The sequence below is a fragment of the Otolemur garnettii genome, unplaced genomic scaffold, assembly GCF_000181295.1.
Source record: "Otolemur garnettii isolate 467f Iridium unplaced genomic scaffold, OtoGar3 scaffold00152, whole genome shotgun sequence".
NCBI classification, from domain to species: Eukaryota; Metazoa; Chordata; class Mammalia; order Primates; family Galagidae; genus Otolemur; species Otolemur garnettii.
Window position 1 is genome coordinate 686,378 of NW_003852547.1, and position 16,210 is coordinate 702,587.

A 16,210-nucleotide genomic window follows, 5' to 3' on the forward strand; every position below is an offset into this window, starting at 1 on the left:
GGTGCTTGCCACAGCACTTGACTATTTTTAGTCAGGTTCTCACTCCTACTCAGACTGGTCTGGATCTCCTGAGCTCAGACAAGCCATATATATGCCTTGGCCTCCCAGAGTGCTGCATTTCCAGTATTTTGAATGGCCAGTTTGTTTCTGGTTTCCTACTAGCTTTTCTCTTGTTCTGCGGGGAGTTTGGGTCACTGAAGCCTTTGAGACACAAGGAGATCCTCTCCACTGCGGCAGATGCTGAGGCTGGATAGCCTTCCACTGAGCCCAGGGAGAATCGATTTTACCGAGCGATTTCAAGGGGGTGGAGCTGAGGATCTAGTTTGCATATACCGGGATTAAGTTTGAGGGGGGAGGTGGGCGGTGGGTCGGTTCGGAGGGAATGGGTTCCCTAGGTTGGTAAGAACGCAGGCAGCACCCCTTTCCAGGTTTCGGGGTTCTCAGCTGCTTGAGTCCGATGCTGCCCCCTGGTGGGCAAACACCCCGCCCTGGCCCTATTAGAGAGAGGCCAAGCTAATTAAATACTTTTATTTACAAAAATCAAACCGACCAGCGGGGAGGGGGCCAGATCCCACCTCTGCGGCAGTCGCAGCAGCAGTAGAAGGCAGTGGCGGAGTGCAGGTCTAGCTGTTCCAGTGACCGGTATTTGTGTCCATCTGCCCCAGGCTAGGGTCTCAGCTTGGGCCCCCGTGCAGCCCTCCTTGCCACCCCTAGCTTAAGGCACACAGCCTGCATCGTCCCCCCACCCCCGCGCCCCCGGCCCAGAGCGCATTCACCACGGAGGCCGATGCAGATGGGAAACAGAGGTCTTTAGTTTAGCCCTCCTCACCCCGCGCCCACAGCTCAGTCTCCCCATGTGGCCCGGTTCTGGCCAGCGGCTCAGACCGGTGGCGAGGCGGGCGGAGTGATGATAAGGCGGATGCGCTCCACACACAGTTCGGCTGCCTGTCGTGTCTCCCGGCATAGAGCCGCGAGGGTCAGGAAGCCGTGCGGCAGGTCCTCCACCACGCGCAGCGTCACGGGCTGGCCCAGGCCGCGCAGTCGTCGCGCAAACATGACCGAGTCGTCCAGCATGGGGTCCAGCGCACACGCCTGCAGGACAGTGGGGCAGGGGGGGGCGGAGGCGGGGGAGGACCGCGTGGGTAAGCAAAAGGAGGGGGAAAACACGGATACAGATGGGGTGGGCAGGCAGGAGAGTTGGGGAGAGAATGAGGAGATAGGGGAAGTGTGGGAAGGAAGAGAGAATAAATTTAACTGGGTTCCTTGGCCTCTGCCCAGCCTCTCCCTCCCCACCCCTCAACCCACCTCTTCTCTTGATTCTCCAAGCCCAGGGGGTGTCCCACTTATCCTGCCCCTTGGTGCTTAAAATTGCAAAGGAAAACAGGTGTACCCCAACTCTCTTCCATTCTTCTCTCCTGCTCCAGGTGCCACACCCTCTTCCTCCCCCTCCTAAGCTTTCTTCCCCAGGTTCACCTATATCCTGCCCACCTCCTCCCTGGACACACCATTTCTGCCTGGTACTCACCACGATGTGCACAGGGGGCAAAGTCTTCAGCATGCTGTCTGGTGCCAGCAGCGGCGACATGAAGGGGTTCTTGACAATGGGTGAGGAGAAGAGGGGCATCTGGGTGGCACCTTGGCTGGTGCGTCGTGGGTGGAAACCCTCCGGGAATGCAGCATGGACACCCTGGCCACTGTCCCTGGTGCCCACCTCATTTCTGGCCTCCGCTTCTTCAGAGGCATCCGCAGGCCCCACTAAGAAGTTGATGTCGGAGGGTTTGGAGGGGCCAAGTGTCTCAGCTGACAGTGACATCTCCGGGGTGTCTGAGGTGTCTGAGCTGCTCCTCAGGCTGAAGTCCTTCAGCGTCTTGAGTGAGTCTGTACCCATTGGGCCCTCAGGCTGGGCAAGCGCTGCTTCAGACACGCTGCGGCGCATTGGCTCTGTGAGGAGGGCAGGGTCAGTGGGCTGGACCCAGCCCCAGGTAAGCCTGGCTCTGTATAGCTGGGTGTGTGGGTAGCAGGGAAGGTCACTGTAACCTCCTCCTGCTGTGGGGGACTATGGAAGCCTAGGGCGTTCCCCTTAGGACTTTCTCCTGGGGGAGGGTATAGTTCTAGGTGCTGCAAATTGTCATAATGGTGGCCTTGGAGGTGGGGCTATGTCCCAGTGGAGGGTGTATGTGTGTAAACATGTCAGTGGTTGGGAAGGTTCAGTGCAAGTTATGTCTGGGAGCCTCAGTTTCTTCTATAAAAAGGAGATAAAAATAGTCCTTAGTCCATAGGTAGTAAGAACTCAGTGGGATAAGATACTATGACCGAGGATATCATAGTATGTCAGTATTAAGGTTTCATTGCCAGGCTGGGTGCCCTGTTCCATCCCCTCCCTAGCTCAGCATGAGGCCCAGCCAACTTTTTATGGCCACTTTGACACAGGCTATCAATGTGATTCCAGGAGCCAGCAGGCCCTATGGCTTGAAAGGAGGCTTTGTTCACAGGGGGCTAACAAGAGTCTGGGGGGTATATTGGATTCCCAGGGATTATGTACCTGTAGCTACAGGGATCTGCTCCCCCAAATTTCTTATATATCTTTTAGTTTTATCACTTCCTTTAGAGTGGCCAACTGCCCGAAGGATGCTAAATATGCACTTTCAGCCTGCCTGGTGTGCCCATGTGGCCTTCAGCTCTATTCATTTGGTCAGACTCAAACTGCTTATCACTTGAACTAAGTAATGTAATGAAAACCTACATTTTCGTTTTCTTTCTTTCTTTCTTTTTTTTTTTTAAAGAGATGGGGATCTTTCGCCATACCCAGGCTGGAATGTGGTGGCATGATCATAGCTCACTGCAGCCTTGAACTCCTAGGCTTAGGTAATCCTCCCACTTTGGCTTCTGGAGTAGCTGGTATTACAGGTGTAAGCCATCCATTGCACATGGCCATTTTCAGTTTTTTAAATTGTCTTACAAATCCATGAGGCAAAATACAAGACAATGTAAGAATAACCACTTAAGTGCTCTGTGACCCAGAGAGTCACTGGAACAGAACTGTTGACACAGAGCACAGGGTGTTGGCATCTTCTAAGAACACCTACTGTATGCCAGGCATTCTGCTGGGTACCTGACACCAACAGGTACATGCAGTACTCACAGCAACCCAAGGGAGGTGCTCTTATTGTACCCATTTCACAGAGGAACAAACCAAGGTTCACAGATACTGTTACTTGCCCATGTTACCCAGCAGCCAGCACATAACTGGTGGAGTGGGGAGCCAGACTGAGATATATGCTTCCAGGGACTGGGCTTCTCACTTGTATCTTATAAGGAAAACTCCAGTGCTCCAGGCCTCAAATTTGGCTCCCTTTTTATTATTTCTGTGTGTATATACGTATATCCATTTGAAGATTCTAAACTTGATCTACAATAAAATATATTGGCCAGGTGCTGTGGCTCATGCCTGTAATCCTAGCACACTGGAAGGCTGAGAGCTCAGAAGTTCGAGACCTGCCTAAGCAAGAATGAGACCCCATCTCTACTAAAAATAGAAAAACTAGCCAGGTGTCCTGGAGGGCACCTCTAGCCCCAGGTACTTGGGAGGCTAAGGAAAGCGATCTCTTGAGCCCAAGAGTTTGAGGTTGCTGTAAGCTATGAGGCCATAGCACTTTACCCAGAGCAATGGAGTGAAACTCTGTCTCAAAATATAAAAATAAAAAAATAAATAAAATATATTCAACTGGAATAATTTTCTGAATAATAGTAACTATATCTACTTTTGAACATGTACTTCTTATTATTCAGAAAATACTGCTGATTTGCTAGAGATGGAAAATAAATGGAATTGGTTGTGCTTTAAAATCCTTTTTTGCTTTACAATCCTTAAAAATGGATCACTGGATGGAAGTGATTTTCGGCTGCCCAAGAGTCCTGCCCCCTACTCAAGGCTGGGAATTTCCTCCATTTCCCAAAGTTCTTCAGTTCTGCTGATCTCCCCACCCCAGCTCTACAGCCTCTGGGGGGGATGTTCACCCCTGTACCTCTCTTAAAAACCTGTGGAAAGAATTGAGGAGGGCTAGATCTCCGCCCAAGGATTTTTGAGGATTGACAATCAGGATGTGTGATGATCTGAGTTATTTCCCAGGGTGCAAGGTCTTTCTGGGTGAAGCTGTTTGAAAAATTAAATCCTGCAATTCTTGGGCCTTTGAGATGACCTGGGAGATCAGAAGTCCTGGCATTTCCAGGATATGGACTATCATGGGAAAGTGAGGCTTTGAGGTAGGGATCAGTAATGGGTGTGGGGCAGAACCAGGCAGGAAAGAGAGCTCTGCTTCACTGTGTTCCCTGGGGTTTGGCCCTTTTTTATCCTGGGATTTTGCTGTGCCAACCTGTCCCTCCTAGCCACCCTGGTTAGGTGTGTGGTGGGAGGGAGTCACTCACCTGCCATAGGCTCTGATGTCTTTTGGGACTTGCGCCCACTTAACTCCAGAAAGGAGTTGAGCCATGAGGAGGCACCCAGGCGGAGGTCTCGGAGGAACAGGGCTGTGTCCCGCCGCACCAGTCCCATCACACCCAAGGCCTTCTGGTCTGGGTCAGAGTGGTCCTCTATTTCCGCACCTATAGAGTATATGTGGGGGCTGAGTTGGACTCCTCTCTTTCTGGGCCTAGTGTTAACACCCAGAACTTTAGGCATTATGTCCTCCAGAACATATGCCTATCTGTTTGCTTCAAAAAGAGTGGCATTCTTCTTACCCGACCCCTCCTTCCTTAGTCCCAGGAGGCCGGTCCCCAGTCCCTGTAGAACCCAGACATCTCAGCACCTTGCTCCCCTGCTATGAGGGTGTGGGCCTCACCAGCATAGGCGCTGACACACTTGGAGAGCACGCTGAGGGGCAGCAGGGGGTCCATGAGGCTCAGAAGGCGGGAGGGAGATGCGGCGGACTGCAGCATCGTTGCAGGGTAGGCTGCCATGATGCCATCTGGCACCCGCACCCCGTAGGCTGCTGCCCGAAGGGACACAGTGAAGCAGAGGTTCCCACCTGCACTGTCTCCCGCAAGGCATATTCGTTCCCCTGTTGAGCCTGGTTTGGAAAAGGCTTGGTCACAGCTTGGCAGGGGCAGGAGACTGGGGAGGGAGGGCAGGAGGCTTTCAAGCTCTGGGCTAGGAGAACTAGGGCCCCTGGGGTTTCCTGAGGTCTAGCAGACTGCAATTTTAGAGACTGGCAAGCTGACACAGGGATTTGGAACCATTTGGTAGACAATGGTCAGATGATCAGGAAGACTTGGGACCTCAGGAAGCTCTGGGAAATCTGGGAGGCTAGAGGTCCACAAGGCAGGGGATGGGAAAGTGGAGCTCAAGGCCCTGATAAGGATGGGAGGGTCTTGGCTGGGCCACAGTTCCTGTGCCTAGGAGGTGGCCACACTCTGTCTATGCCTCAGTGTCTTCCCAAGAAGTTGGTATTTGAAGAGGGGGGTTAGAGGAGCTGAAGTATGGGCCAGGGTATAAGTCCAGGAGGCTGGGAGGACAACATAGCCTGCAGCAACCAGAGGAGGAACACAGAGGCAGGAGGGTAGGTGGGAAATGGGCTGAAATGGATGAGGAGAGGGAGAGGATGGAGAGTCAGGCTGGAGTGAGGCCACAGGAGTTAGAGAGGAAGTGGTTAAGTGGGAAGACTGGGGCAGGCCTGGGGAGCTGGTAGCAAGAGATAAGGGTCAGGGTGGGTAAGGGGAGGCAGGGTGCCAAACTGAGGCTTGAGGAACCTGTGGTAGGTTGGGGTGGGGCTGGGAAAATTGTGTTCATACAGCATGGGCCAGGGCTCACCTAGGAGTTCACAGTGCTTGATGGCCCAGCAGTAGGCGAAGAAGCACTCCTCTAATGCACGGGGGAAGGGGGCCTCAGGAGCCAGGGAGTAGTCAATGGAGATGATAGGGGCACCCAACTCCTGGGCCCAGCTTTTGAGGTAGGGCTCATGAGATTTGGAGGTCTGGGCCACGAAGCCGCCACCGTGGAAATGCACTACCAGGGACCGCGAGCGGGGTGCCTGCTGGGGGCGTGGCCACAGCTCCAGGTTGCGCTGGCCCTCACACTTCAACAGGGTGCTGAGCTCCTCGCTGTCCTGCGGGGTGAGGAGGGAGGAGGTGGGTGAGAATGGACAGGCCTATCTGGGCTGTGTTCCTCTGAGGGGATGTGCTCAGAGGGACAGGATGGGGGCAGGGGTAAGCAGCAGAGGTGGAGAGCATGGGGAGGAACTAGGGAGGGGGCTGCCCATGCTCCCCAGCTCTGGGCCTGTACCCAGCTGAGGCTGGGACCCTACCTGTCCTTCACGCAGGTCATAGGAGATGAGCCTGACGAGGACAGGTCCAGGGCCCGTGTGGGCGAGAGGGGGTGAGATGGTGACTGTAAGTGTGGGGTCAGCAGTCAGTGGCATCTCAAAGGCCTCAGGTGGCAGGCTGAGCAGGCGGCTCACCCTCACGGTGGCTGATGCCATGTTGGCCAGAGACTGGTGGGAGAGAACAGAGGGGTTCTGAGGAGTACTGCCAACAGAAGACCTCCATACCTCCCCTCTGATTCTATCTCTCTCCTCCTGTGCTGCTACTCCTGGGCCTGGAGTCCTGCAAAAACCTACTGCGGCTTTGGATGGGTCTCTGGGCCTCAGAGTCCCTACCTATAACAAACTCACCGACAAGACCTCGATCTCAGTGATATTCCAAAAGGCTTTCCAGAAGTGCACATCGAGGTTCTGTGTGATCCGCTCAAATTCAGACCCACGTAGCTCTGGGTCAATGGCAAAGCGGCCACTGGTGAACAGGGAGCTGGCAGTCACACCTGGGAGGTACAAGGAGTGTCAGGAGCCCTGGTGGGTCAGGGTGCTTGAGCAGGGGTGGAGAGGAGGAGAGAAATGAAGGCCAGGAGAAGGGTCTGGCAAGGACTCACCGAGGCCAGTCTCGTTGCGTTTGTAGTGCTCTCCAAAGGATACCAGCCCAATGGAGATGGTCTGCAGGAATGGCCGGATGGCAGGCGTGAACTGTGAAGAGATGCACTGTCACCCATCCATCCAAGAGAAGGACAAGGATGTATAGGGGAGAATGTTCATTCAGTAAATATTTCATCATCTTCTACCATTTGATGGTCATAGCTCTAGTTCCTTAGTGGACCTGATGTTCTTCCAGGGAAGACAGATGATTAGCAAATAAGGCCATATGCAATATAATGTCAAAGAACGATGAATGATTTGAAGAAAATGACAGTAGGTGGAGTGGACAGAGAGTGAAGAATAGGGGTGGGGTTGCTTTGATGGCTCTTGGATGATCAATCTAAATAGAACGAGGGAAGGGTGTTCCCTGCAGAAGGCACAGCAGCATAGGATGCACATGGGCTCAGAAGTAGGCCTGGGGGAAGGTGAGAGCTGAGGGGCAGGAGGGAGGTCAGAGGGGCGAAGGGGGCTCATCAAGGGCCTAAGCTGAGGAATTGGAGTCTCATTCTTTTTTTTTTTTTGAGACAGAGTCTCAAGCTGTCACCCTGGGTAGAGTCACAACTCACAGCAACCTCAAACTCTTGGGCTTAAGTGATTCTCTTGCTTCAGCCTCCCAAGTAGCTGGGACTATAGGTACCCCACCCCCCCAACGCCCGGATATTTTTTGTTGCAGTTGTCATTGGTGGTTAGCTGGCCCAGGCTGGGTTTGAACCTGCCAACTTCGGTGTATGTGGCTGGCGCTGTAACCACTGTGCTATAGGCGCCGACTGGAGGAGTCTCATTCTTAGTATGGGGTGGAGCTGCTGGGGAGTAAGATGATGTGGGGACTTCATGAAAGTTAGAGGACAGGGAGATGGGGCAGCAGGATGAAAGAAAAAGGGAAGTGGTCAGCCAGCCAGCCAGATACAGAGATCTGAGGTAGAAAGACAGCCAGAAGGGGGAGTCTGAGGCCTAGAGACGGAGACAGAGAACCATGACCAAGGAATGGGGAGACTCAGCATCTGAGAACAGACAGGCAGTTAAGAAATGACAGTGATAAATAAAAAAATTAAAAAAAAAAAAAGAAAAAAGAAACTACAGTTGGAAAAAAAAAAAAAAAACAACAGTAGAGACATAGGATCAGAGGAAAGAAAGGCACTGGAGGCTGAGGCAAGGGTCCAGTGGGAATCTTCTGTTCATTTAACGAACACTGGCCAAGGTCCTACCACATGCTAGACCATGGAGCAGAGACTGAGAAAGGGGAGGCTGATATTTTAGAAGGGAAATGGCCCTGCACCATAGCAGAGCCGGGCCCTGCCCCTGGCCAGAGGCCTAGTGGGCCAGAGGGCACAGGGGTGCCTGGCCATTGTGGCTGGGATGCCAGTTCCAGCGGCCCCAGAATCTCTGTCTCATGACTCCAAGGTCATGGCTGGGGCACAGGGAGCTGCTGGCTAGGCTGATTAGTATTTGTGGTTCAGCCTGGATGAGGGGAGGTTTTCAGGATCACTCAGGCTGGGTTGTTGATAGGCAGGCCCTCAGGGAAGCCTGAAGAGTAGGGTGGGGAGGGGAAGGCTGACGGGCTGCCAAGCTCAGCCATTGTTGAGGTTGGGGAGGCCCAGAGAGGGTGGGAGAGACTACAGGGTCACACAGCTCCAGACACTCCTGCTGGGATTCCCTGATGTGGCTGAGGACTGGAGGACCTGACACTAACAGGGGCAAGTTGGCTCTCTGCTGTGAGCCTGGTGCCTCAAGGCCCTCAAATTGTCTGAGTCCTTAAACCACTTTTTTACATAAGTCTGACCTCCTTTAGGCTGCCTCACTTACAATGTGTTGATGCGCTGTTTCTCTGAGCATGGTTTGGGATGGGCAGAGGGAGGAGGCGGCCTGGTTCAGGGAGGAGAGGCCACAACCAGGCTTCCTCACTGTCACCATCTCTGATAGGCTCACTGGCCCTCCCCGCCCAGCCTGAAAATCCTGTGATTCTATAGCTCCTCAAATGAGTAGAAAAGCCCAGGCTACATTCAGCAGCTACGGGTTGGCACCCTCTCTCCCTCCAGGGCTCCAGTGGGCCTGACTACCTGGTGTACTTCAGAATATTCTTTTGAAAACAACGCCTCTCTCCTGGGGGGTCTCAAACTCAAATGACTTCAGGGGCCAGACAAGTAACACAAAAGAGTGAATGACTCTCCTGAGTATGGGACAGTAGATAGTAGTGGATGTCCTGGTGAAAACTATGTAAGCTGATTTCTTACTACACAGCAGTTCTGGTCCAAAGACCATAAGTTTGCAGCTCTCTCTGTCTTAGCTCCAGTAAACTTCCTCTTTCTGTATCTGCTGTTTTCTGAATCTACTACTGACCACTGCAGTTATTTTGATGCACGACTGGGCCAGGCTAGTGGCCACAACATGCCTTCACTGTAGGCCCAGAGAGGTAGGGCAGTGGGCTCACCTGGAAACCCAGGCAGCGGCCATAGAAGCAGCCCTTATGCAGTGTGACATATTCCCGCAGGAAGTCGGCAGTGAGCCCCTCCTCGCCCTCGAAGAAGAGCCTGCCTGGTCGATTGGTAGCCAGCAGGCGCTGGGCGTAGTAGGTCAGAGCGCGGAGCTGGGTGAGGGCAGCCAGGTAGGCCTCCAGTTCGGCCAGGTTGTGGCTGGTGCGGAAGAAGATGCTACGGCGGTTGGAGGCTACGTAGCGGGATTTGTGCAGCAGGTGCGCCAGGCAGCAGCGGGCTGTGTGCACCAGGCTGCGGTACCCATTGGCTGGTGTCTCTGCGTCCAGGTCAAAGTGGTGTGCCACACCCAGCAGGCGGCCCAGGACTGGCTCTAGCCCCAGTGCCTGCTCCCGCACACCAGCAAAGACACCCGACAGCCTCCGTGCTGTCTCCCCAGGGCCCTGGCTGGAGAAGAAGGCCATGTTGTCCTCTGCCAGAGTCACCAGCGACTGTGTCATTGTGTGCAGGTCCATGTTGTGTATGAGCCTTGAGGCTGTAGGTAGGTGGGGAGATTTGTTAGGGCAGGGGCAGGTCCCTCCTTGCTCAGCTGGAGCCCAGGAGTCCAGGCCCAGCCTCCTCGTCCCTCAGACACAGGTGGCAGATCTCTACTCTCTCCTCTTTCAGTCAAGCAGCCCAGGACCCCAGGTTCCTCCTCCCTCAATCTAGGCATCCACCCCCTTGTCTCCAGGACTCCGGAGTCTGGGGCCCCATCCCTTTTCTGCTTTAGGACCCATGAAGCCAAGTGCCCAGTGTCTTCTCTCTCCTCAGGACCAGGCATTTGAGCCCTCAGTCCCCTGTTCCCTCAGAATCCAGAGCCCATGCCCCCAGCCCCTTCTCTTTAGGGCCCAGGAACCCCTGATCTCACCTATTTGGAACTGAGAAACTTGCCATCCTTGGCCTTCTCCTCTCTTTTGAACTCTGAAATCCAGACATTCTCCCAAACCCATAAGACTCTGATTCCTGAGCTCCTACATCTCCCTTAGGACCCAAGAGTTCACCTACTCTTTCTTCTTCCTTCCAGAAACCCAAGAGTTCAGGCACTTGTTCCCATTTACTCTCTTGGACACCTCCTCCTAGGTCCCAAGAAGTCCAGACCCCCAGTTGGCTCCCTCTTTCAGGACCCAGCAGTCCCCTGCAGGCTTTTCCTCCCCATTAATATTTGGGAAAATTCAGCTCCCAGTCTACCCATTCCCATCTCCAGGGAGATGGTGCCCAGACTCAACTCTTTTCTTGAACCCAGGAATTTATAACTTTAGGCTTTTCACTGAGGCATCACTTCTGATTCCTTAAGTCTGGCTGTGGAACACCTGCCAAGCCCTGGCTCCCTCCTTGTTCCTCTGCAGAATCTCCCAAACTCAGTCTCAGTTTTCCCCTAGTTGGGTCCCCTGGCCTTTGTGTCTGTGTACTTGTCTTAGAATGCACAGCTGGCCCTGCACCCCTGCCTGGAACAGCAGTGCTCATCGCTGCCATTGACCCTGAGCTGCGCTAAGTGCTCTCTGTGTTTGCTCATTTAGTCACTAGCCCTCTGTGTCACAGGCTGCCTGGCTTCAAATCTCTATTATCTCTAGCATCCCATTTTACAGGAGAAAGTACTGAGACTCAGAGGTGTTAAGTAAGGAACTGAAGAGTGCACTGAAAGTGACAGAGCTTATTTGAACCCAGATTTCTGGGTCCAGAGCCATGTTTATGCTGGGAACCCTCCCAGGACTCTGAAGGCCAGATCCCTTCAGCGTCTGGCTATCAAAACCTCTGTCTGGGGTGGCACCTGTAGGTCAGTGGGTGGGCGCTGGCCATATTCGCTGAGGCTGGTGGGTCCTGGCCTGGACCATCTAAAACAACAGTGACAACTGCAACAACAAAAAAAGCTGGGCATTGTGGTGAGCGCCTATAGTCCCAGTTACTCAGGAGGCTGAGGTAAAAGAATTGCTTGAGCCCAAGAATTTGAGGTTGCTGTGAGCTGTGATGCCACAGTACTCTACCCAGGGCAAGAGCTTGAGACTCTGTCTCAAAAAACAAAAAACAAAAAGCCTCTGCCTATACTGGGTCTGACTCCCTACACTTCTGGTCCCTAGGAATCTCCCCTTCAGTATCCCCATCCCTCCCAGGCACTTAGGCCACCCCTCTTCTTGCCCTGTCACTCAGGTCCTAAACAAGTGGCCACTGTCCCCCTGGTGGGGATACGACCATCTGTCCCAGGACTCTTCCCTCCTGAAGCTAGAAGCCTGACACCTTGCCTGTTCCCCTCTTCCCGAAGAAGAAAGTATCTCCCCTCCCTTTCAGGCCCTGGGGTCCAGCAGCAGTCATTCCTGTCTCTTAGCTGGCCACATACTCACCCATCCCAGGCCTCTTCTGAGCTCCCTAGGGCTAGGACTGCTGGTCTGTGGCTCATGCCAGTAGTTGCCTGGGGTGATAAACCAGGGCAGGGGCTGGCCTGTTCAGGGTGTGGCCACTGAAGCCACCTCCCACCCAGAAAGGACAGTGAGGACCACGTGTTGTAAACAGAGTACAGAGCCCAACTCCCCGCCTCCCCTCCCTGCCTGCTCCCAGCTCCAGCTCAACTGGGCGTCCTTGTCCTCTGCCTTAGAACCTGGGGGTCCAGGTCCTAGCTCCTTCCCCCTCAGACCTGGGGGTCTCAGCCCCAGTTCTGAGCAAACTGTCCCCTCTCACCCAGCGAGGCTGCCTTTTCTCTCCCCAGAGTAGACTCAGGGAGCCAAAGGCCCAGTGATCTCAGCTCCCGCCCACAAGTCTGGCCCTGGCACAGCCAGTCCCAGCTGTTGGGGGAAGAGAGGAGGTAGCCAGCCCTGCTTGTCCCTCCTGGGAGGACAAAAGCCGATTAAGGGCAGTTCCAAGCTGAGCTGGGGGCCTGAGCCACAAGCCCTACTGGGTGGGGTGTCCACACTGGGCACCTTGTATCTGCCACTTATCCTTCACAGCATACCCTGCTGTGACTGCTATCCCTACTTCATATGTGGGGAAGCAGGCTCGGAGAGACCCTTCCCTTATCTTACTCCACATGCTCCTTGCCTGGCTGGCCTTTTTTCACCCTTTAGGCCTCATCACCTCCTCAAAGTAGTATACTCCAAGTGCTCCTCCCTATCTGAGATAAGCATTCCCCCATTATTTTCTGCTATTATACTTCCTCTTTCCTAGCATTTGATAGTTTTTACAATTATAAGTTTATTTGTTTACATGTTTGTTGTTTGTCTCCCCCAGGATAGAACCAGGTTTTATGAAGCCATGAAACCTATAAGGTATGTGGGTGTGGCTCTTTAGGAAGAATACAAAATTACAAATACAAGATTAGGTATAGAGCCTTGGCAGGGGCCTGTGCAGATAAGAGGCCCTGAGGCCTCAGAGTTATTTTCTTCCCTGGAGGTGAATCCTACCTCTGTCCCCTGGACTGTCATAGGTTAGGTTGTGCCCCCAGGACCTATCACGGGGGCTGGCATATTGTAGGTGCTCAACAAACATCTGAAGGAAGAAGGAAGACGTGAAGAGGAAGAGTGCAAGTAGAGGAGCTGAATGGGAGCTTGGGGGAGCCTCTCAGGGCTGGTGAACAGATTGACAGGTAGGCCTCGGGTGGCGGCTCTCAGCTTGTGGTTGTGGAGATGGATCACTGGCCTGAGCCACTTGCCAGGCAATCCTAGATGAGTCTGTTTTCTTCCAGTAGAAACTGCACTTGGCTGTCCTGCCCACTCAGGGTGGAGATGGGCTTTATTAGTGATACCCATGAGTGGCGTTTTCTGCATGCAGTTTGCTTTGTGGGCTGACATGGCCTTGCTGAGATGGTGTATTGAGTTATTTTTCTCTGCGGCACTTATCACAGCAACTTACTACAGGCATCTCTCCCTTGACTGTGCCTTACAAATATTGTGTTTTTACAAACTGAAGGTTTGTGGTAGCTGCGTTCAGCAAACCTGTCTGTGCCATTTTCCTAACAGCTTGTGCTCACCTTGTGTCTCGGTGTCTTGTTGTGGTAATTCTCACAACATTTCAAATTTTTCATTATTATTATATCTGTTATGGCAATCTGTGATCAGTGGTCTCTGATGTTATTATTGTAATTGTTTTGGGGCACCACCAATAGCACCCAGACAGGGCAACAAATTTAATTGATGAATGTTGTGTGTGTTCTGACTGCTTCACTGACTGGCTGTTCCCCTGTGTCTCTCCCTCTCCTTGGATCCCCTATTCCCTGAGACACTCAGTATTGCAATTAGGCCACCTGGTAAGCCTGCGACGGCCTCCAAGTGTTCTAGTGAAAGGAAGAGCTGCACATCTCTCACTTTAAATCAAAAGCTAGAAATGATGAAGCTAAGTAAGGAAGACACATTGAAAGCTAAGTCATACCTAAATTCAGGACTGTTCTGACAAACTGCTGGCCCTGCTGTGAATGTAAAGGAAAAGTTCTTGAAGGACATTAAAAGTACTACTCCAGCAAACACAAGAAACAGTGGCTGATAGGGAGAGAGTGTGAGTGGTTTGGATAGAAGATCAAACCAGCTACAACATTCCCTTAAGCCATGGCCTAATCCAGAGCAAGGCCCTGACTCTCTTTAATTCCATGAAGGCTCAGAGAGGTGAGAAAGCTGCAAAAGAAAAGTTGGAAGCTAGAAAAGGTTGGTTCATGGGGTTTAAGGAAAGAAGCCATCTCTATTTAATGTCTAAGTATGAGGTGAAGAAGCAGCAAGTGCTGATGGAGAATCTGCAGCAAGTTATGCAGAAGATCTAGCTAGGATAGTTGATGAAGGTGGCTACACTATGCAACAAATTTTTAATGTAGATGAAACAGCCTTATACTGGAAGAAGATGTCAATGGGGTCTTTTCATAGCTGGAGAGAAGTCAATGCTTGGCTTCAAAGCTAAGGGCAGACTGATTCTCTTGTTAGGCATGAATGCAATTGGTGACTTTGTTTACCATTCCTAAAATCCTAGGGACCTTAAGAATTATGTTAAATCTACTCTGTTCTATAAATGGAACAACAAAGTCTGGATGATAGCACATATATATACAGCATGGTTGACTGAGTATTTAAAACCCACCATTGAGACCTGCTCCTCAGAAAAAATACAAAATATTACTGATCATTGACAATGCACCTGGTTCACCCAAGAGCCCTGATGGAGATGCAAAAGGAGATTAAAGTTGTTTTCATGACTGCTAACACAAGGCCCATTCTGCAGGTAAATTTTGACTTTTAAGTCTTATTATTTAAGAAATACATTTTGTAGCTGGGTCCAGTGGTGCGGTGCCTATAATCCTAGATGCTTGGTAGGGTAAGGCGGGATGACTGCTTCATCTCAGGTGTTCAGGGTCATCCTGGGCAACACAGCAAGACCCTATTTCTTAAAAAAAGCCTCCCACACAAGAAAGACATTTCATAAGGCTCTAGCAGCCATACATAGTGATTCCTCAGATAGATCTGGGTAAAGTAAATTGAAAACCTTCTGGAAAGGATTCACCATATTAGATGCCATAAAAGACATTTGTCATTCATGACAGGAGGGCAAAGTATCAACATTAACAGGAGGTTGGAAGAAGGCGATTCCAACACTTATGGATGATTTTGAGGAGTTAAAGTGGATGAAGTAAATGCAGATGTGATGGAAATACCAAGAGAACTAGAATTAGAAGTGGAGCCTGAAGTTGTAAACTGAATTGCTGCCGTCTCATGCCAACACTTTATAATGGATATGGAATTGCTTCTTATGGGTGAACAATGAACATGGTTTTGGCCAGGTACAATAGTTCATACCTGTAATCCTAGTACTGGAGGCTAAGATGGGTTGATCACTTGAACTCAGGAGTTCAAGACCAGCCTGAGCAAGAGCAAGACCCCATCTCTACTAAAAGTGGTGGGCACCTGTAGTCCTAGCTACTCAGCTGAGGCAGGAGGATTGCTTGAACTTAGGAATTTGAGGTTGCTGTGAGCTTGGCTGATGCCATGGCACTCTGGCCTGGGCAACAGAGTGAGACTCTGTCTCAGAAAAAAAAAAAATGGCTTTTTGAGATGGAATCTACCGCTGGTGAAGATGTACTGTACATTGTTGAAATGACAACAAAGAACTCAGAATATTCCATAAACTTCGTTGATAATGAAGTGACAAGCTTTGAGAGGATTGACTCCAATTTTGAAAGAAGTTCTACTGTGGTAAATGCTATCCAACAGCTTTGAATATTGCAAAGAAATCATTCATGAAAAGAAGAGTCAACTGATGTTACAAACTTCCTTCTTTTCTTTTTCTTTGAGACCAAGTCTTACTATGTCAACTTTGTTAGAGTACTGAGGCATCATAGCTCACAGCAACCTCAAACTCTTGGGCTTAACCGATTCTCTTGCTTCAGCGTTCCAAGTAGCTGGGACTATAGGCGCCCACCAGAACACCCAGCTATTTTTTGTTGCAGTTGTCATTGTTGTTTAGCTGGCCTGGGCTGGGTTTGAACCCGCCAGCCTTGGTGTATGTGCCTGGCAATGTAACCACTGTGCTACGGGTGCTGAGCCCCTTCCTTCTTATTTTAAGAAACAGTCACCTCACCCCTCAGCAATCATCACGCTGATCAGTCAGCAGCCATTAGCACTGGGGCAAGGTCTTCCCCTAGCAAAAAGATTATGACTTGCTGAAGGCTCCGATGATTGGTAGCACCTTTTTAAGCAACAAGCCTTGTCAAAAGGCTTATTATTATAAAGTCATTGTTTATAAAAACATAATGATATTTCACAATAAATTATAGTATAATGTAATTTTTCTTTTCTTTTTTTTTTTTTTTTGAGACAGAGC

General features: G+C 51.3%; 1 protein-coding gene across 1 annotated transcript in view; it reads right to left on the bottom strand.

Moving 5' to 3' along the window:
* Positions 1 to 587: 587 nt before the first annotated feature.
* LIPE (lipase E, hormone sensitive type) overlaps positions 588 to 16,210 on the bottom strand; it is a 20,088-nt gene continuing 4,465 nt past the window's right edge. Inside the window, exons 2-10 of the mRNA XM_023519013.1 lie at positions 9,388 to 9,923; positions 6,920 to 7,010; positions 6,666 to 6,811; positions 6,300 to 6,485; positions 5,807 to 6,101; positions 4,839 to 5,066; positions 4,426 to 4,602; positions 1,526 to 1,941; positions 588 to 1,092 (exon numbers count right to left, since the gene is read on the bottom strand). Of these exons, the coding sequence (XP_023374781.1) occupies positions 880 to 1,092; positions 1,526 to 1,941; positions 4,426 to 4,602; positions 4,839 to 5,066; positions 5,807 to 6,101; positions 6,300 to 6,485; positions 6,666 to 6,811; positions 6,920 to 7,010; positions 9,388 to 9,923 (2,288 nt within the window). The 3' untranslated portion in view covers positions 588 to 879. The remainder of the gene's footprint in view (positions 1,093 to 1,525; positions 1,942 to 4,425; positions 4,603 to 4,838; positions 5,067 to 5,806; positions 6,102 to 6,299; positions 6,486 to 6,665; positions 6,812 to 6,919; positions 7,011 to 9,387; positions 9,924 to 16,210) is intronic.